This window comes from Stigmatopora nigra, chromosome 10 (assembly GCF_051989575.1).
Source record: "Stigmatopora nigra isolate UIUO_SnigA chromosome 10, RoL_Snig_1.1, whole genome shotgun sequence".
Taxonomy (NCBI): domain Eukaryota; kingdom Metazoa; phylum Chordata; class Actinopteri; order Syngnathiformes; family Syngnathidae; genus Stigmatopora; species Stigmatopora nigra.
This window is the reverse complement of record NC_135517.1, coordinates 9,987,095-10,007,195: the sequence shown is the minus strand read 5'-3', so window position 1 is coordinate 10,007,195 and position 20,101 is coordinate 9,987,095. Positions and strand designations below refer to the sequence as shown.

Below are 20,101 nucleotides of genomic sequence, written 5' to 3'. Positions count from 1 at the left end.
CTCACTTGCTCCAGCCCTCCCAGACTTTACCATTACTCTACATTATAAGCCATAACGCTTTGCACTTAAATCCCCATTAGGACGAGAGCGCGCCAAGGCTTTTTATCTGAGTAGTTGCACTCTTCTACAATCACAATTGACAATCACAATCTAATTCGCCTTGCAGCTCAAGTAAAGCACATCAATCCCACAAGGAATTAAATGCTGGATCAATGAAGCAAATTTACACACTGTGCAATACGAGTATTGTTGACATGTATTATTTCTAATGTTACATGTACAAAGACATTTTTTTCTTTAAATTCTAAATTTAAATATGAAAACGTTTCTGTATTTGTCATTACAACAAATGCAATGAAATTCTTAACTAGGTTCAGTCTGAGCTGCTTGCCTGATTTCTATGTGTAGAGTGCTCCACTTCCAAATTAATGCAAAATATGAATATTTCAGAATATGTTTGATTCACCCCAATATGACCACACGGTGCAAAGTCAATAAAGGCATGCGTGGATCCATTTATTGCACGAGCAATAAAAACAACATACCTTTGTCCTGATATTCTAATGTCTATTTATAATATGTTAGATTCAGGGAAGACTTTAAATTGGCCATGGTGTAGGCGTGAATTTGGATGGACAAATACTGTGCATAAGACTACCTTTCTTTAAACACAGTAGCAGCATTAAATACAAAAATAAGTCAAATGAAAAATGGCCAACAAAATGAAGTTATACTTTTTTTTTAATCCTATAACGGTTTTAAAATAATTAGTTTGAACTAATATGAGACTCTCGTTCTCTCTTTTTCTTCTTTGCCAGTTTGGGCACAGCCGGCGTGACAAATGTTGGAGTTAGTGATGGATTCAAGGCTGGATCTAGAGCAGGGTTCCGTGCAAGAAGTTCCATGATAGAGACATTCACTTCAGCTGTGGAAAGAAAAATCGTGAGGTGTGCTTTTACTCTTTTTTAAAAATAATTTTCACATAACATGCATTTACCTGGGGTGTTATCATCATCATCACTGGCTTCTGCCTCGGGACTGGGTAGAAAAACCCGAGCCAATGCTGCCAAGTCACTTATGAAGCTTCTTTCTGCCTCCTAATGGATGCAAAAACACCATGCTCAGAGAAACAGATTAACATCTTTTCTAAATTGCTTTAAATGACAAACCTGTAGTTGCGCATTGATTCTTTTTAAGGTTTGATCCTGGACTACTTTTCTTTGTCTCAGATCCTCATACATCCTTTCCTGTTCTAGGTCACACTGCTCTAACAACTTTCTCTTGTGAAGCTCAACTCTGAAAGAGAAAAAAAAGTCATCAACTCTATTTAAAATGTGTTCACATATTTCAAAGGAAAGAAAAAATCATTATGTCAACCACATTGTGCTTCTTGTACCTTTGTTGAAACTTTGTTGATGTCGGTTTTTTCCCCCAGTTCTCCAGCTCTTTGAGCAAAGCTTTGTTCAACTCACTGCTACTTGAGCCTTCCTCGGTCACACCTGAGTGAAAATTACATGACAAGGGCGCATGTATACAAAATATTTTATCAAAACAAATCATGGTAATAAACCACAGTAAACATGTGGTCTGTCACTCTCACCAATATCTGTTTTTGACTGATGTGGTTGTAGTTTTTTAGCAATGTCTTGCATACTTAGATAGTAACTTTGGATTAGAGCAGCAAGAGAATCTTTAGTCACATACACACTTTCAGAAGCGGCCTCTGCTAGATGGTTCTGGAAGTGAAAAAATATTATAAAACAAAATCATCGAGCTCAGAAGTAAGAAAAACAAGCACATCCAAGAGAATACAACACCTTCATACTATCATCATTCCTGGAGTTGCTTTGTGATTCAGAGCGCTGGCTTTCCATTAGTTGCAAGATGCCATGGCTGAGGGCGTTGCCTAGCACCAGCTGTGCATGGTTTTTAAGAATCTCCGCCCCTGTTTCCAACTCTGAAAGGAACTCTTGATGGAAACCGTGGCTCACCAGCTGACTCTCTGGACCTAGATGCTTCTCTGCTAGGCTCGAGCTGCTGAACTATGTTTGTTACAGTAGGTTAGAAGAAGAAGAAAAAAGAAAAAAAGAAACTACTTCAGATAATTGCAGTCAATACTAGTTCAGAAACTAATCGAAATAATAAAAGAACAGAAATAGTTAATGGTCTCCCTACCTTGAAATTTGAGTCAACACACAACTGAACTGTAGCGAGATCCTTTATCAACAGGGCTCGAAAGTCTGTCTGAGACAGAACCTTTAGCTTGGACAGTCTCATCTCTTTCAGAATGTGTAGAGAAAAGTGCCTGGCCATGAAGTCGCGCTGCACACATGCCAGCAAGTGCTCATGTTTCTTCTCCAACAAATTTGCCACTTGACTGAAAAAAGGTCATATTTAACATAAATAATAATAAGGTACAATGGCGGCCAGGTGGCCGAGTGGTGCGCTATTTATGGTTATTTTCTGTTTTGCAGTAAGAAAACAGCCATTACTGGATGAATTGCGAACTTCCTTATATTGACCGTAATAATGTTTTTTTGATTCATACAGTATCCCAGAAATACCATGTGCGTTTTCTTAAGATTTTCCCTTCAAAGTAACATATCTGTGCTCCCAAAATATTGAATATAAACGAGAAATTGTAAATTTTAACGGTTTTAAGGCAATTTTAAGGGTACGGCTTATATGTGAGAAAATACTGTTATTTGGATATTGTCATTATTGAATGGTTGACAGTGTTAGCTTTACCTGTTGAGTGTGTAGCTCTGACTGAGTACCATGGCTCGGAGGCTCTTCATTTGCTGATTCTTCAGATGTTTGAGGCTGGCGTACACCAAAGCCATTGACTCATTCCAAACCTACATGAAAGATCAAATGTAAACCTATTTATAGCAGACTATGACGAATCAGGTGAATATTGAGTTTATCCTTAAAGGTTATACTGCTGGAAGCTCTGTCTGAGGATTTTATCGGCAAAGAGGGCTATGAAGTGGGAAATATGTTATCTGTACCTGTCGTTCGTGATGTATTTGAGCCTGTATTTGGTCCAATTGAAATATGGTTGTTTTCTCCAATTGCTGTTGCTGTACAGAAAGCTGCTGCTCTACTTCCAACCACAGCGCTTCCGTTTTTTGATCTGACAGTTTTCTTTGGGCAGTAACAGAGGAGAAAAAGATACCCTTGACTTGTTCTTCTAGCCTCTTTGACCAGGTACTGCGGAGTTTCTAAACACAATAGATGTTGAGGACAGAATAATGATTGAGCGTGCAAACCATTATGCATTCTAGAGAAGAATTATGTACTCTATTCAAAAGACCTACCGTCCAAACGGTAGTCAGACTTTCAGCCATTCGGTTGTCCTGTTGCAGTTCCAAATCACAAAGTTTCCGCCTCTGTTTTGACAGTAGCTCTTGGTACTCCTAGTTATAATGAGTCTGATTAGATGGATAAGTGCATAAAATAGAGTTGTAAAGTGACATCACATTACGGGCTTACCTTTGACAGCTGTTCAGGGTCACCATGCGTTTGTCTTGACTCGAGCATACGACTCCTCTCTTTGGCTTGGCTCTGACGAAGCTTCTTTCGTTTTGCCTCTATTTTGCTATATTTTTCAACCAACAACTCCTTTGTTTTCCTTGCATAATCTAGATTATAATCAAAAGCAATGGAAAATCCAATGACATTGTGTCGAGATGGATGTAAGCAATCAATTCTTTTATGAAAAGCCATGAATGCCCAAAACAGAAGTTGAATGAATGTGTATTTCATTACAAGTTACCTTCTCTGCACAGTTGAAGGCCTTCTGTAAGTGCCTGCTGCACTTCTGAAAGTATTGTTTCCATACAACTGAAAGTCAAAACATCCTCGCTGGTCATCTGCTCTAGTGTCGTAGTCATCAAAACCTGCCTCAGAGACATTTCCTGTTGGACTAAGGCAGGCTGGGATTGGAGAAGTCCTGAAAGCTCCTCCCACCATAGCAGCTTCTGGTGAATTTTCTAGGTAAAGAACAAACGGAGGCACTCAAATCAATCCAAACAATTGCTAAAATTATGACCCGATTAAGAAATCCAACTCCTAACCGTAAATTGTGCTTCTTGTATATTCATTAGCTGATTCTCAACCATCACAAGAGTTTGATTGAGAGAAAATGTACGATCATGTGCTTCATCTGCAGGGAAACTGCTAGTCTTCATCACATGCTGGGATAACTCCTCCAATACTCTGCAGAAATTTTTGGACTAGAAAGACAATTAGACATGACCTAGTCATTACAAATCTTGTATAGTGATTATCTGATTCTCTTTTTGAATCTCTTGTCTTTACCATTTGAAGACTGCGCTCTAGAAAATCTTTTTGACATCTTTCCATTTCATCCAAAGTGCAAGGAGCATCAAGACTGTGATCATGAACTGTTTGCAGCTGTTTCTTTAGCTCGTCCACTTCCTAAAATGACAGTGCAGGATTTCGTACAGGTTTTACAGTCATGCATACCAATAGAAAAATACAATTACTACAATTAGACTAGAAATTGATTCTTTGGAAAAAGTCACCTTTTCCTGCATCTGAAGAACCTTCTCAGTGAAATTGGCATCATTTTTGTTTTTGGGAAAATGACTGCAAAATATTTTTTTCACCATTTGGAGGTAAACCTAAAGCAAAAAAAAATGTCCAAGGGAAATAAAAACACATTCTACCATGAATTTAGCCTTGAAAACTTTTGCACTTGTCACTTGGTCATCACTTTATCAATAACATTTATGCTTCTAGCTCTCAATTTTAAATTAAAAATTAAGCATCACCTAGGTGATTAGCTAGAATGGAGAAAAGAAAACTCACTACATATTTTTCTTCCAGAAGTTGAGAATAAAGTTGTTGTATCTCCGTCAAAGCCAAGCAATGAAGGTTTATCCTTGCTTCAAAACTGCAGCGAAAACAATAACTTATCATGACTTTTTTTTTCATACAAAAAAATTGCCAAAATATTCAGACATCAAATCCTGAAGGCCCTATTACACCTACCCTGTTTGTGTCAGAATATAGGGGTAGTGGTAGACTCTGACAAAACTCTGATTCTGCAGGCTCCTTGGAACCAATGAAGAGGAGATGAACTGGCTGCCTTCATCGTTGTCCAACTCTTGGCTTAGTGACTCTTCTTCACTGAAAGTCGCCGAAGAATTGTCTTTTGGCATTGTTGCCAATTTCGAGCACTCATGAAGAGAAGGGTTGGATGCTCCATCTGCCAAAGGCTGTGACAGAAATGTTTTGTGAATGTGAGTGTGGTCCCCAGGTATGAGTGTGCGCATTATGGTTGTTTGTCTCATTGTGCCATGCAATTAGCTGGCAATTGATTCAGGGTGCAATCTGTCTACAGCCCATTATTAACTGGGATAAGCGCCAGCATCCACCTGATCCTTGTGAGGATAAGCTGCTTGGGGAAGTTACTAACACATAAACACACACACACACACACATGCATGCATGTGTTGCAAAACTGTGATTACAATAGTACTTACTCTGTATTTTTGATTGATGGGGTAAACCACTTTTGCCTTTGATGCAAATGCAGCAACTTCACTATTCATGGGTTCCTGCTTCTCCTGTTTCATGTACCATGATAAAATAAAATGAACATGCCCAGAAACAATGGATTAGAACAAGATTAAATAAAATACCCTGGCATTAATTGAGACAGGCAAGGCAGGCTCAGCATGATCGCTCGTTTTGTTTTCCACTTTCCCATCATCAGGTTCAAGTAGCCTTCTTGCATTGTTCCCCTTATAGAGTACAGCAAATTATGCATAACTTTGAAAAACATCTAAAAAATGTAGTGCGCTGGCGGTTTCTTACTTGTCTCGTCAGAATTAAAGTCTTTAGGCAGAAGATATACAACAGTGCTGCTGCTAAGATTCCCAAAAGTCCACCGCAAACTGTAGCTACTGTCAAAAGTCCCGTGTAGACCTGCAGGGACTCAGTAAAATGGACTAAAACTTCAGTACTACATTCGGCTACCGAATCCCGCTCGGACATTGCTCGATCGCCGAGTCAAATATGCCATGAGAAAAATTCAAGATGTTGGTAAAAGTCTCACAAATGTTCCTGGCGTATTATGTATCATGTGTGTTGTTATGCTTTGCCGTATCTTGCAAATCAATCTGCATCTTCTAATGTTTTTCCATCTCAAATCTGAGTTAAGTTTTTGACCAATCAGCAGCAAGATTGTATCTACTTTCAAAATAATTCCAAGTATTCTTCTGGAGTTTAGAGATACATCGTCGGAGGCAGTAAAGAATGAAAATATGACATACATGCACACATTTAATAAATTTAACACGTACTTCTGTCAGTGTATGCCTTTTTGAACTATAAATGTTGGATTACTCGGGTTCATGTGTTTTACATTGAAACCGTTAACCGGAAACCATCCTTCGTTAAATCCTCTCCTAAACTTTTTGGACTGTTGATGGAAGACGTGATTTGGGGAAAAATGGATTGTTGTGGGGCGTGTCCCGAATCTCTAAAGCCTGGGAGTTGACCAACAATTTTAATTTTGATGTGTGAATTATTCATACAAACTGCGTAGAAATATGGACTTTTCAGAGTGTATTCCAACCCCAGAGACGACGCAATCATCGGCCAGCGGCTTTCACAAGTGAGAGCCAAAACAGATCCTGCAGGTAAACTTGATGGCGGAAAAGGCGACAATATGGTCTATATTAGTCCACTTCCAAGTGTCGTGCTTTTGTCTGACAAGTTCATTGTCAGACTGGTGCCCCGATGCCACTCAAAGTTTTGGAGGGACGCAACGCATTGTTTGCGCAAATCTTCCTTGTAACGGAACAGGTCAGGATGCTTCCTACTGCTCCACACTGCCTACCAGAACGTCATCATACGAAAATAGAGTGAGTAGCCTGATGGCAAGTAACCGATTATATTGAGATTTGATAACAACATCTATATATTTTTTTCTTGTCTGTTTTTGTGCGTATGTTTGTGTATATACACTGTATATGTGTGTGTGTATATACACTGTATATAAATGTGTGTGTGCATGTGTGTATATATATACTGTATGTGTGTATGTGTATGTTTTACATTGGACAGCCCCAAAGTATTTCCAGATACTTTGAATCCAAATGCAATGGAAGGAACCCGACAGATCATTGGCTCCACACACACTGTACGTACGAAAATGCTTACTATTCTGCCCTATTAGGTACAATAGTTGTAGCTGTTAGAATTTGATAGGGTGCTACCCAGCTGATGTATGGTGCTGTTACAAAAGGCCACCTAATGCCATATTGTTTTTTTTTTACTTTTATCTAAAGGGCACACATGTGGTATTCAGTTTTTTATTATTTGTCTGAAAAGATTCAGGTCTCTTAGGTAGCCCATCCATTATCAATTGTTATCAGACATCTAAATGTTAAAAAAAGATTGCTTCTGCAATGTGTGACACATTAAGTAAGATTGTTGTCTGTTATCCCTATTGTCCTGAAGGGCCAGTTTCTTCATCTGCTTCTACTGATCCATGGGGGCACTCCTTTTACACTTCCTTAAACCGTATGAAAGCCATTTTACAATTTAGAGATCGCCGGAGCTCGCTCACCAGATACAATTCTGACCCCACTCTGCCTCAGGTGACGCCTTACATCATTTATAACTTGTCTCTTACTGACTTACTGTGTATTCCTGAAGAAATTGAGAATTGTCTAATAATTCAGTGTTGTGGATGTTTCTGCAGGTTCAGAGTTTGACTCCTTTAGCCGCCTTCAAGATCAAGTTTCACAAGTGTGCCCGGGTATGTTGACTATACACGTAGTACCTGTAGTAGTCTGCTCTAGAATGTAACAAAGTCATATGATCATCCCTCCCAGGTTTTGGCTGATTCAGAGCCTCCAAAGCTGATATTCTTTCTGCTTGTTCACAACCTGAGTCCAGTGGGTGGCACAAACATCTCCCAGTTGGCCATCCGGGACTCCATATACGGGATAATACCCCTAAAAACCAGAGGCAAGGTTGTGGAGAAAGGATACCAAATGTTTGCCATTGATTCTCTGTCTGGTAAGCTTCATTTGTGGTTTATGGCTAAATGATTAGGTTTATGTATTTACTAATATTTAGAGTGATTAAAGATTGGCTTTTATCTTTCAGCTGGAACCCAAATTGTTTTTAATTATACAACTCATATAAAAAGTCAGAAGAGTGGAGTTCTGGACCTTCCAGCTTTTCTCACCTTCTCTAATTTATCACAGGTAATTTCGACAGTGCCATTGTTGTTAACAGATCATAATCCACATTTCCTCAAATAAATGAATTATACACTCAACATATTTTTTGTCATGTTCCCCACAGAACGATGTCAGTATGTTTGGTCCGCTGACAGCTAATTTGACACTTCATGTTAATTCCACGGCGAGGGTAAATTGTTCTGTTTGGTGAAAATATTTTCCAGCTATTATTGTTATACAGTACAGTGTACTTAAATGCAATTATTTTGTTTGTTTGTTTGCTTTTAGATTCATCCAAACCATGTTGTGCACTTTGCTGGATTTGTTGCTGGGTTTTTTGTGTCTTTTGCGCTGCTTTTGCTGGGATTTCTGGCCATAAATCTGATTGGGCCAAGACTGAACCTTCTTCAGCAAAGGGTGACTTTATAGAGTTGTTGTTGTTTAGAGTGATTTGATAGAGTGCAAAGTTTTGCGAGACACATTTTGCTTGCAACGATTCATAATTTTGAAGCATTTATAGATCCATAAGAATTTTTTCTACTAATAATAAAAACAAATTGTAGCTCAGTGCATGACTTTTTATTGGATATATACCTCAGAAAAACAGGTTCAATCCAGATCCCGAGTATGCAGACTCCAACATGACAGAGAATGTTAAAGATGAGGCCAATTTTGAAGACAAGATTGTTGATATCATGGTGCTGGAGGAACCACACAACATGAACCAGGCACTTGAGAAGTACTGTGTTCAGACCAAATTTGGAGCCCATTTTTAAACAGATCAACAGATGACTTGACTGTCTTTTTCTCTCTGATAGCCTTGAAATGGCCACACTGCTGCATGCCACCAACAGCTTGGAGACTACTCGGATTCAGATCTACAAAGATGTTCTCTCTGTCTTGCTGGGAGGATTGCATGCCCGTGGCCATGTCAGCAACCAAGCCCAGCAGAGACTTCTCAGTGTAATCCATGGGCAGTTGCTGGGCATGGAGGGTCGGCTGAAGGAGGAACGAGGTGCCCGCATGGCTGTGCTTGCAGGCAAGTGCAACCAGGAGACCCGGGAGGAGATGGAAGCAGAGCATCGCAAGGAGGCTCTAGAGAAGGCACACGCTGAGCTGATCTGTCAACATGCTGATCAACAGGTAGTTATGATGGATGCTGTGGTAGCTCACAGGAAAGATAGTATGGCTGGAGTAACCTGTTGTTTTTCCAAGAATGTTTGTTTCAGTGATGCAAAGAAAATACCCCAAAGATTTTAGATTGCATTATGAAACCTGTCACTACTATGAACATTAATTTCACTAATTATTGAATCCACAAGGAGCTTCTTCAATGTAGTGTCCTGCTGGAAAAGCTGCACAAACTGAGCCAGGCTAACCTGCAGCGCATCTTGTTGGTCCGCCATGAAGAGGCTTCTGCAAAAGTCCAGAGGCAAATTATTGAGTGGCGGCGTGTGGAACTTCATAAGATCTTCTCCGAGGAGCTAGAGGAAGCCACAAAGATGGCAGAGTTAGAGAAGACTGCTGCTAGTAATCTTCAGCACAGTTACCTTCAATGTCAGGTAAGTAACTAGTGCAGCCATGGTAATTATATATTATATATACATAATTGTGTGGGCATTCATACATACTGTTTGTCGCCATCTTTCAACTGGCAGTGTTTGTTAGCATGTACATAAGTGAGTTTTTCATCCGTGTCCAGGATCTGCTGGAGGAGACTCTGGATGTGATCCTTGCCAATTGGCGTTACGTGCTAGCTGAACGTCATGCACAGAGGAAGTTCCTGTTACACAGCTTGCACAGCCTCAATAGTCTCATTTCTGATACATTCTCCTGCACCTCCAGCAATTTAGACAGGATATTCACACACGTCAGAAGGTTCGGCGATAGTAATATTATCATATCTTAAGCCTCATAGCCTCATCGTAATTCTCCCCATATTATCAGAAACTAATGCATACTTTGGAATTTGTTCCACCAGAGGGGGCACAGTGCCTGCTGAACAGCTGACTCAGCTACAGGAAAAAGCCCAAAAAGATCTGATTATGGTGAGGCAGAAACTGGATGATGCTTTGAGCCAAGAGAGAAGAGCTATGCGTTGTGGTCTAGTCAAGAAGAGACGAGAGCTTCTCTCCGACATGGTTTGGACCATTACTTTTGTTTCTACTAATACTATTATTTCATTTCATTTTTACACCGCTACTTTGTTTTCCGTGACAATATATGTTCGGCCTGCACAATATGCGGTTTGAACATTGCTATAATGATCTGCGCATGCACAATAATCCTGCTGCAAGCCAATTTATTTATTTTTTAATAACAAACCACCACCCCCTCTCCAAATCCAGCAAGGGCACAACTTTTGTTTGTGTTTGTTGAGATTTTTAATTACTGTTTTTGCAGTTTAATTTATTGTTATGGCAGCGGGAAATAACTTTGGACTCCTATTGCTTTCTTGTTTCTTAAGCTCAGGGTCCACGTGCAGAGACAGAAAGACCTGTCTGCCCTTTCTAAGAATCAAGATGGGAACATAGAAGTTGCTGCCCATTTATCCTGTTGGAAAGACCTGCTAACAACTCATAGCTTGGAGCTTGCTGAGCTCATCAATAATTTAGACGAGGAAGCTGCAGCTGACATTCGCAAGGTAAACTGGCATTTAACACAACACACACACACACAGTATGTATGTACATCTGGCCTAAAAATATGTACACAGACTACATCAATATTTGCTTGCCTGGTCTGTTGTTTAGGTGACCATGCGTGTAATTCAGAGCTCCATGGCAGATGTCAAAGCCATTCAGCCCACTACAACGCAGGCCTTGCTCGCCATGCTGCCACCAAGCGTTCAGCATTCATTGCTGCAGGTAGAATCTGAATCAGGTCAAGGAGGGAGCGCACTCCTGCAGGGCCAGGAGAGGCTGCAACAGGAAGGCAAATCAGCCTTACACACACTTAGCACCACCAGGGAGAGGCTTAACAGAGCCATGGAGAGGGAGCTGCAAGAGCAGAAGGAGATCAGGGCACACTGCAGAGCTTTCTTCAGGTTATTATATTAATAGTATAATGTGACAGTTTTTTGAGTGGATTTACATTGGCGGTCCCATTGCCCAATTTGGATAGAATATCCTCAGTATAGGCAATCATTGTCTATTCCCGTTTTAGGCAGGGTTACTAAGTGGTGATAACTTCAGCTTTTTTATAAATGATCTTATATTGCTATTTAAATATTTTGGAACACTAATTTAAAGTGGGAGACATCCTGTATTTAAGTACACATTTAATAATAATGGGGAACCGTCATAAAACAACCCACAAATGCAATGAGAACCAAATTACACTTACTTGAACTCACTCCACAGGCATCCAAAACAGGCAGTAACAATACTGAAGTAAACAATTACGAATGAACAGTATAAACATTGAACTTTAATTACTAGCCAGTTCCTTTGGGCTGCTTCAAACTGTCCTGAAAACATATTTTTCCTGTATCCCAAATGAGCCATTTCTGAGCAATACACAATGAAACTTACTTAGCCTGAATATTCTCACATGTTCTTGTCAGATGCTTGTGCTCGTCTCAGCTGACTCTCTCTGATGATGAGCGTCTGGGGATTAAACTTGAGTTCCAGAAGTATCTCTCTGTGATGGACCAATGCCTCATGCTACCCCATGCTATTTCCAGGACTAAAATTCACACTCACCACACACTTTGGAGGAAAGACAATGAGCAACAAATGGTGAGCACGTGAACATCATGAACATCATTCTCTGTAATTTGTCCAGTGGGCTGCCATGTGATTTTTCTTTTATTTTTATTTTTAATGGCTTTCCTACAATGGTGCTGGACAAAAGTATACATACTACACAGAGTTCTTTCCTTTATAATCATATGTAGATTTATTTTGGAACATCATAATAGCCTTTCTTTCCAATTTCATTGCAGATACATCCAAATTTTGGGGGGAAAGACAGTCTGATAACACAAAACCTGTCCAGCATAGTTCAGTTGCAGAAAAAGCTTCAAGACCAGATCCAACTGTTTGAGGAGGAAAGGGCAAGGGAGATGGATAATGGTGTCATACAAAAGGTAAACGTAAAAAATAATGCAATTTTTTATTTAATTTATTATTTAGTTCAGTCATGCTCATTTCACCAGGTGTCCAATGGCTTAAACTTAAGGTGTTGACAGCGCAATACTATATATGGACAGAAATATTTGGCCCTGTTACATCTTACGACTGAGAAAATATGTTAAAAATTTGCATCTAAATCACAATTCTATAAAATTACAGAATGTGAAAAAAAATATCTATAATTTTCAACCATCCAATAATTTGGGATCTCCATATTGTTGACAATATGACAGAAATGGGAGCCGAACAATGAATGATTATTGAGAATGTTAATGTAGTGAAAGACTTTCTCTGTATGAGCTTTTTTTGTCTAGTATTTCATGAAGATCATTTGAGGTGAGGCTCACTGAATATATTCTGCAGGTTGAGGATGAGATGAGGGAGGAGCGAGAGGAATATTTACGCACTCAAGCTGACAGCCTGGCAGCACAGATGGCTGGTGTTCACTACCAAAAAGCTGAGAGGAGGACCAAAGCCTCAGAGATGTCTAGAGCGCTTCTTACTCTACAAAGCCTGCTAACTCAACACCTTCAAGAGACAAAAAGTCTGTCAAGAAAAGAAATGATCTCAAGTATACAGAAGCACTTCCAGGTAGGAGATTTTGATGTCTGATTTAATTAGAGGAATGTATTGCCTTATGCTTTTGGTGGCTTTACCGTTTTCCTGCAGAGCCTTGAGGAAGTAGAACAACACCTCCAGGAAGAAAAGGGAGAGATGGACCGCCTGAAAACTGTTCACTGGTCAACTCCAACACACACCGAGCACAGTGATTTGGCAGAGGAAGAGCTGTTCAGGCTGCAACCAGACAGCCGAATGTCAACCATCCTTGAGGAGGCTCTCAATAAGTGTCCTCAAGTAACCACTATATTGGCCACGAGGTGGGTCAGCAGAATCCCAGAGTGATGATTGCTTTGTATTAATCTTCATTATGTATTACAATTGAAGGTTGCAGCAGATGTCAGCGGACATTCAGTCTGTGGAAGATCTGCGAGAACAATTGGCACTCAAGAGACTCTATTCAAACTGCGAGCAGGTTCCCACCCGTTTCATGCATTCTCCATATTACTTTTTCTGTGCGCGTGTCTTTTTAACTTGGTTGTTATTTGTGGTCACTTCTGTATTTCAGGACTTGCTTTTTGCATCACAACTGGCAAAACAGTGCCAGATGTCTGTTGAGATTCTCCTCGAGATTCTGCGTCTACTGCTCCCCACGATACCCGAAAGTGAACTTCTTTCTGTCACTGATGCTCTCTGTCCCAAACAGCAGCTCTGTTCCTCATCCACTGACCAGGAGCATTTTGGGTAAGCATTATGATAATATTTGTAATATGTCATTACAATCAAACACATCTGAAATGACAGTATTATACATTAGGTGTAATTTGAACTCCTAAAAAAACAATAATACTGTTGAAAAAGTAAGATTTCGGTTTTCAATATTTTTTAATATTTCTGTTTTCATCCTTTTTTATGTTTTTTTAATGAACTGATTACAAATACTATACCTAATTATATACTAGAACATTTTGGAAAGTAACAAAAAACTAGTCAGGAATTGACAAATTATAATGTTGAGCAAAAGAACAGCCTGTTTGTACAGAATATTTATGGTTTTGAAATATCTAATTTCAATGTGTAAATGTACTCACTGTATGAACATGCTGTACTAGCCTTTTTTTTTTAAAGAATTCATCTATTTTAGAAAGGTTATCCTACCATGGTGGCAATGTTTGTTATACTGTAATGTCATCTTTATTGACATTGATGTCTCTGGGCAGGCCTAATCTGCATCTTCCTATCAAACTGAAGGAAGACCTTTTACACAGAAGTATGCTGAGCATGCCAAGAGTGGAAATTGAAAGGTAAGTGAGGTATATTATTACATAATGGCTGAGCTTTACCAGTGGCCTGTAAAAATAAAATAGATTGTGGAAGGTTAACTCCTTGAGTAGTAGATCTTGGATTAAAAAATCCATGTCGGCAATAAAAATTGAATTCATGAAGGGAAATACCTTTATATAATGTATATTTGCCTTTAAATAAGGTAAAATATGCATTTCATCAGAGGTGTGCATGTATGAGGTAAGCCCATGAACATGATGGCCTTCAAAACAGCAGCTCCTTTGTACTCTAGATCTCACAAACTCCAGGAAAAGAGGCAAAGCCTAATGGAAAGACTTCTTCCCACTTTTCATCTGCCATTTGCGGTTAAAAAGAAGGAGGACAGCTTTATGATGGGAACGCTGCCCAGGTATAAATCAGCCATCAATGAAAACCCACACAAGCACACTGAACCTCCCAATCAAAGCAACGCGGAGCAAGGCAATGAAACACCGCAAAGCTCAGCAGAAGACATGATTCCAACCTCTGCCAATATGGAAGTGATCTACGAGGACACTGGTGAAAGGCTGTTTGTCTTTCGAGATCCATCTCAATCCCACATTAGTATTAACTCTCACAAGAAAAAAAGGAAGAGGAACTTCCTCAATATGAAGAGAGGTTATGTGTCTCCAACACCCCAAACGTGATTTTAAACAAACCTTACTAGGGTCATAGAAGGAGGGGGTGCTGGAGCCTATCCCAGATGCCTTCGGGCCAGAGGCTGGCGACACCCTGAATTGGTGGCCAGCCAATCGCAGGCCACAAGGATACAAACAACCCTTTCAAGCTCACACTCATACTTAGGGGCAATTTAGAGTGTCCAATAGGCCTAGCATGCATGTCTTTGGAATGTGGGAGGAAACCGGAGTACCCGGAGGAAACCCACTCAGGCCTGTGGACCACATGCAAACTCCACACAGGTGGACCGTCCTGGATTTGAACCCAAAACCCCCACTGTAAGGCTGGCGTGCTAACCACTCGCGCCTCTGGGCTGCCAGAAATGATCCTTTGTTTCCATATTTATTTTTGCCAAAAACATCGCATATTGCTGGCTGCCTCTTTTAATACTGTCCATTACTTCAGATTATTGACTCTATTCTATTTCATGCATTTAAGATGTCTCTGAAAGCTAAAATGAGTTTAATAGAAAAATCTGTAGCCTTCCAGATTTTTTATTTTTTTAATGCATCTCATTTGAACTTGTAGTTAGATCCATTGTCATTATTTTTTTGCTATGTAAAACTTGTGTGATGAACAACAGATGCGTGGCACAGCCTTAAACATTGTTAGTGACTATCCTTTCAAAATCCCTACAAATAGATCGGAGAAAAACAAAATTATGGACAGCTATGTGACAGACAGATGCCAAATGTTTTAGAGTGACCTTTGCAAACTTTGCATTTGGGTTTTTTTTTTGGTTTGCATGGCACACCCACAAAAGTTGCCTGCCCATCTGCATATCCCTTTAAAAATGTACTTGGATCTTAAAACAGATCCTGAGGTCAAGATAATGTTTAGTGTTGTTTTCAGCAAATGGGTGCTATGTTTTGAAAAGTAACTGTTTATTTGGTAGACTTTAGTGGGCTTCCATTTTCAAAATCAAACATGCCTTCATTTTCCCAAATGCGCGTCTAATTAGGGATTGTATAAGATTTCAATATGATCCTGAAATGTGTTGGTTACAATTTTCTTTTGGTTGTATTATACATTTTAAATTGTGTTTATTATAAAATACCAGTTGAATATTTTGCTACTTAGATTTTATTCGAACAAACTGAATATGGTACTATCAAAACTTCAATGACGATGATAAAAATGAAATATTTTTATACTATAACTAACTGATTTATCTCTGTTTATAAATTAAAGCTGAAAAGTATGCCCATTGGTGCTTGTGCATCTTTCACATTTTATTCACCTTCACTTGATATGTTTATCTCAGAAAGTTTACTTCTAAAAAAAGTTGCAGGACTTAAGTAACCCCTTGAAAAAACTGTCGCAGTGGTGGACTGATGTTTTCCTTGGCATTGCTATGCTCCACGTCATCCTCCACATGTTTCCCACCCCCCTCGACCACTTCATTTAAAGTGAAGCAAATCGCCCTCTGATTTCAATTCCTGTTTCTGTGGTGGAGCGCACCAGTTGTGCACCCACTCTTGCACAAACCAGATCAACGATCAACTGGACCGACGCATCTTCGCTATGAGAGCTGCATCGGCAATCGCTTTGTGTCTCTTCAGCTATTTGTGTCTGTCCCAATGCTCTCCTCCGACTTGTTACTCCAGGGCGCTGAGCCTGAGCAAAGAAGTGATGACCCTGCTGGATAAAATCCACACTTACCATCGCACGGTAAGCCCACCCTTATTTTTCCACTCTTGCAATGTCACCATGTTCAAATGTATCCCTTTTTGTCTTCTGTTTTGTCAGAAAACATGTGCTGAGGTACTGCCGGTCATCTTTCTTGATGTTCATGTGAGTTATAACTTCAAATACAATACACCTGGTAAAGTTCACACAAAAAAACATTCAATGAGATTGCTGTCTAAACTAGGGCCCATGGGCCAACTGTGGTCCACTGCCAACTTTGTATTGGTCCGCAGAAAAATTAATTCATTAATTTTATGAACTGTTTATCCTCACAAAAGTCACATGATGCTAACTATGGGTCGGGGGGGGGGGGCACCCTCAATCATACCTAGCATTTTAGAGTGATCAACCAGTGCAGGTTTTTGTGATGTGGTAGGAAACCCCCGGGGAAAACCCACACAAGCCTAGGGAAAACATGCAAATTCTACATAGTGGGGACTGAATATATAAAAGAAAATCCAAACCACTGTAATATTATTGCATTTGAACATTTAATTCTGTGTTTCTTTGGGAACAAGAGGGGGCATCTGAACCAGCATAATTGTGAATAATATGTCTTTCTCGTTGTAGAACTCCTGCATAACAACCAAACTCCGCGACTTCCTTTACGTGCTTGTGAACCATCCCAGTCAATACTGCAGAGAGCGACCCAGGATAATGCTGCTAAAAACAAAAATCCAGAACTTGTACACCATCATCACCAGAATTTGCTATCGAGTAAGCACATTTCAAATCTCTAATCAATTCTTATGGCATGGTAAACGTGACTTTGTGTCTTTATTGCCTTGGCAGGACTTGGTGTTTTTCACCGATGACTGCGAGGCCATCGACACTGGACACAGCAGGCCCCACTTTGCAGAGGACCGACTTCAGCTTCTGCAGGAGGAGAGATAAGCAATACAAAGAGTAGCCTTTTAGAGCAGCAATTAGCAGTCTCACGTCATGGCATGAATATAAACTTCAACACCACACCCTGCAGTGTAGTTAGTCATAAGCCCCACAGCACGCTGCGCTGACTCGTGCAAACACGTGTTTAGTGGACATTCATGGTTACATTCCTGCAAGAACGACAGAACTTTCCACAGGAAATTTGCTGAATGCCAACCATGCCGACGCTAACCTTGAAATAATAAACCAGTAAGGATTGCTCGCGAGTGGGCCTTAGCGTCTGTTTACTTGCCAGAGCTGATCAAAGTTTTGGATGTCATTAAGTGAAATAGGCTGTGTTGCCATAACCCTTGTGCAGCATTTATATGAACAAGGCTTTTACTCCCTTTCCTTTATTACAATAAACCAAGACTTGTTGTTCTACTCAAATATCACACTATATTTCATTAAAATGTATTTTATCTAATGTCTATATGTCCATTTATCTTCTTCATAAATCAACTAACTAATCTTTCAGTTTTACAGTTGGGAACATTTTGTAGGGGGTTGCAGTACACCTCAATAGGCCCATATAACTATCTTATTAATATCTACAATATTTATCCATTTTTCAAGGGGCATGCCTATTGTACAGAGCCCCCTTCTCTCATCATTTTCAAATACACATTGAGTGAAACTTTTACAAATTTATATTTTTTGTATTTGATTTATTTTTGGGATTTTCTGCCTGTATTTAGATATTTCTCATGTTGAACGGTGGTATTCAGTTTCACATCTGAAGGTTTGGGGTGAATTTGACTGTCATTTAGAACTGAGTTCAATTAAATCTGAATGTTTTACCCTATGATCGGCAGGGTGGAAGAAGGAGGAGTGGACAGGTGCAATGTGAATGTGTAGGACAGGAGACGTCCAGCTCTGCAGTGTGTAAGAAAATTCTTCTTTTTTCATCATTATTTAGCAACAAATTACTTGTTTCACATACTATCTAGTATATATATTACACACATTTCATAACATATTTTTCTAATATCTATTTATAGACGGCCCGGTGCCGCAAGTGGTTAGAGCAGGGGTCGGGAACCTTTTTGACGAATAGAGTCATAAACAATTTATATTTTCAAACATTATTCCTTGAGAGCCATACTCATAATTTAAAAGTAAAAATACATGAAAATGTGAGCATTTATTATTCATTTCACCACTTTGAAAGTAAAAAAAAAAGTCTGAATTCTTTTGAGAACATTATTTCACTGTTACTAATCAATAAGTGAATGCATGCAGACGAGTCTAATAAAAAAAAAATGATTTAAAAAAGGCGGAGAGCCATATATACCCATCAAAAGAGCCACATATGGCTCCCGAGCCATAGGTTCCCTATCCCTGGGTTAGAGAATCGGCCTCACAGCTCTGGTTAGGGTTAGAGTTTGGCACAGGACTGGCCAAGTCCGGTCCTCAAGAGCCCCTATCAGTCCGTAACTGTTAGGGTTTCTTTACCGCGCTGGGTTAGGTCAGGTATAGGGTTAGGTTTAGGGTTAGCTTTAGGCTTTGGTTTAGGGCTAGGGTTAAGGTCATAGTTATAGTTAGGTTTATAGTTAGGCGTAGGTGTGGCCAAGTCCGGGTCCTCAATAGCCCCTCTCTAATGAAAGAACCGAAGGAACCTTTCCAACAGCAAAATGTTAGTGAGCCACAAGAGGCTTGTTAAAAAAATAAAGTGGTAATAAAGTTTAATTACTGTGCTTATTGATCATAATTTTTACTGGGCTGCAGAATTTACATCGTTTTTGTATCATTAAGGCAATGAGAACAAAATGTTAAGTCAGCATTCAGATAATTTCCCAATTTAATGTTGCGTGAGCCTACATAAAGCACAAAAGCTTTGCCCCTTGGGGATCAAAGTAATCATTCTCTGCTTGTTGAAAACAAAAAGAGCTCGTAAAGTACAGATCAGAAACCTATTTACGGTACAGAATCACTGATGTACTTTGTGATTCACTTGTGCTTTATTGGGTTTTCGGGCAATTTTCCATCACATTAGGCACTTTTTATTACATCTTAAAATGATGTGTCGCCTCGTTAGTCGGCATAAGAAATCGCTTAAAATATATGTTGGGAAAACACTTCAGTTTAGTTACAACTATGCTGCACACTAAATGAGGATGCAGATGCCAGGGTTATAGAGTTTTAGCCAAACTGAAATAGTAAACTGGAGCTTTGGCTTCCGCCGTACTGTAAACATGCCTCAAAAGGCCTGGATAATAAACAAAATATTGCCTCCATTATTTTTATGTGGGGGGCCTCTTAGCTTCTCATAATCTGCCTTCAAAAGCCCACATAATTGACTCAAATGAATAAGACTGTTGGACATTGTAATGTAGTTTGAAATTCTAGCAGTCTAACATTCCCACGGTTCTGATGGCTCTATAACAGTGGTTGGTAAATGTACAATGGATAGTGGGGGGGGGGGCTTAATTGACTACTATTAAGGGAAAAACTCAGAAAACTTAATAGGATTGATTCATTAGAAAATAACTAAAAATAAACAACTGATATTGGACTGAACATGTGGTAATAATAAATCCAGGAAAAGCTTATTAGTACCAT

At 39.5% G+C, this 20,101-nt stretch overlaps 3 protein-coding genes across 5 annotated transcripts; 2 read left to right on the top strand and 1 right to left on the bottom strand.

The window, feature by feature from the left end:
• Positions 1 to 660: 660 nt before the first annotated feature.
• On the bottom strand, positions 661 to 6,182 carry evc (EvC ciliary complex subunit 1). Its single transcript, XM_077726432.1, has 20 exons — positions 5,848 to 6,182; positions 5,673 to 5,774; positions 5,514 to 5,597; positions 5,020 to 5,246; positions 4,837 to 4,921; positions 4,551 to 4,649; positions 4,324 to 4,443; positions 4,080 to 4,238; positions 3,779 to 3,995; positions 3,496 to 3,644; positions 3,321 to 3,419; positions 3,012 to 3,224; positions 2,749 to 2,858; positions 2,176 to 2,377; positions 1,818 to 2,042; positions 1,601 to 1,736; positions 1,397 to 1,499; positions 1,170 to 1,296; positions 998 to 1,097; positions 661 to 925 (listed from the first exon to the last, which is right to left on the bottom strand). The coding sequence occupies exons 1-20, from the start codon at positions 6,025 to 6,027 to the stop codon at positions 768 to 770; spliced, it is 2,895 nt and encodes a 964-aa protein (XP_077582558.1). The 5' UTR covers positions 6,028 to 6,182; the 3' UTR covers positions 661 to 767.
• Positions 6,183 to 6,457: 275 nt separating this feature from the next.
• Positions 6,458 to 16,130, top strand: LOC144203067 (limbin-like). Of its 2 annotated transcripts, none has more exons than XM_077726310.1 (23): positions 6,458 to 6,899; positions 7,102 to 7,177; positions 7,498 to 7,637; positions 7,742 to 7,798; positions 7,875 to 8,061; positions 8,152 to 8,252; positions 8,353 to 8,418; positions 8,517 to 8,645; positions 8,828 to 8,967; positions 9,047 to 9,371; positions 9,551 to 9,790; positions 9,931 to 10,106; positions 10,210 to 10,369; positions 10,696 to 10,872; positions 10,982 to 11,274; positions 11,794 to 11,968; positions 12,175 to 12,318; positions 12,728 to 12,955; positions 13,034 to 13,242; positions 13,310 to 13,397; positions 13,491 to 13,666; positions 14,143 to 14,226; positions 14,499 to 16,130. In XM_077726310.1, the coding sequence occupies exons 1-23, from the start codon at positions 6,684 to 6,686 to the stop codon at positions 14,890 to 14,892; spliced, it is 3,981 nt and encodes a 1,326-aa protein (XP_077582436.1). In that variant the 5' UTR covers positions 6,458 to 6,683; the 3' UTR covers positions 14,893 to 16,130. The 2 variants fall into 2 exon arrangements, with proteins under 2 accessions (XP_077582436.1, XP_077582437.1); XM_077726311.1 differs by having other exon boundaries at positions 6,662 to 6,899; positions 7,110 to 7,177.
• Positions 16,131 to 16,327: 197 nt separating this feature from the next.
• cytl1 (cytokine like 1) lies at positions 16,328 to 17,970 on the top strand. Of its 2 annotated transcripts, XM_077727126.1 has the most exons (4): positions 16,351 to 16,594; positions 16,673 to 16,717; positions 17,183 to 17,329; positions 17,405 to 17,970. In XM_077727126.1, the coding sequence occupies exons 1-4, from the start codon at positions 16,448 to 16,450 to the stop codon at positions 17,504 to 17,506; spliced, it is 441 nt and encodes a 146-aa protein (XP_077583252.1). In that variant the 5' UTR covers positions 16,351 to 16,447; the 3' UTR covers positions 17,507 to 17,970. The 2 variants fall into 2 exon arrangements, with proteins under 2 accessions (XP_077583251.1, XP_077583252.1); XM_077727125.1 differs by having other exon boundaries at positions 16,328 to 16,594; positions 17,183 to 17,970.
• The last annotated feature ends 2,131 nt before the right edge of the window (positions 17,971 to 20,101 follow it).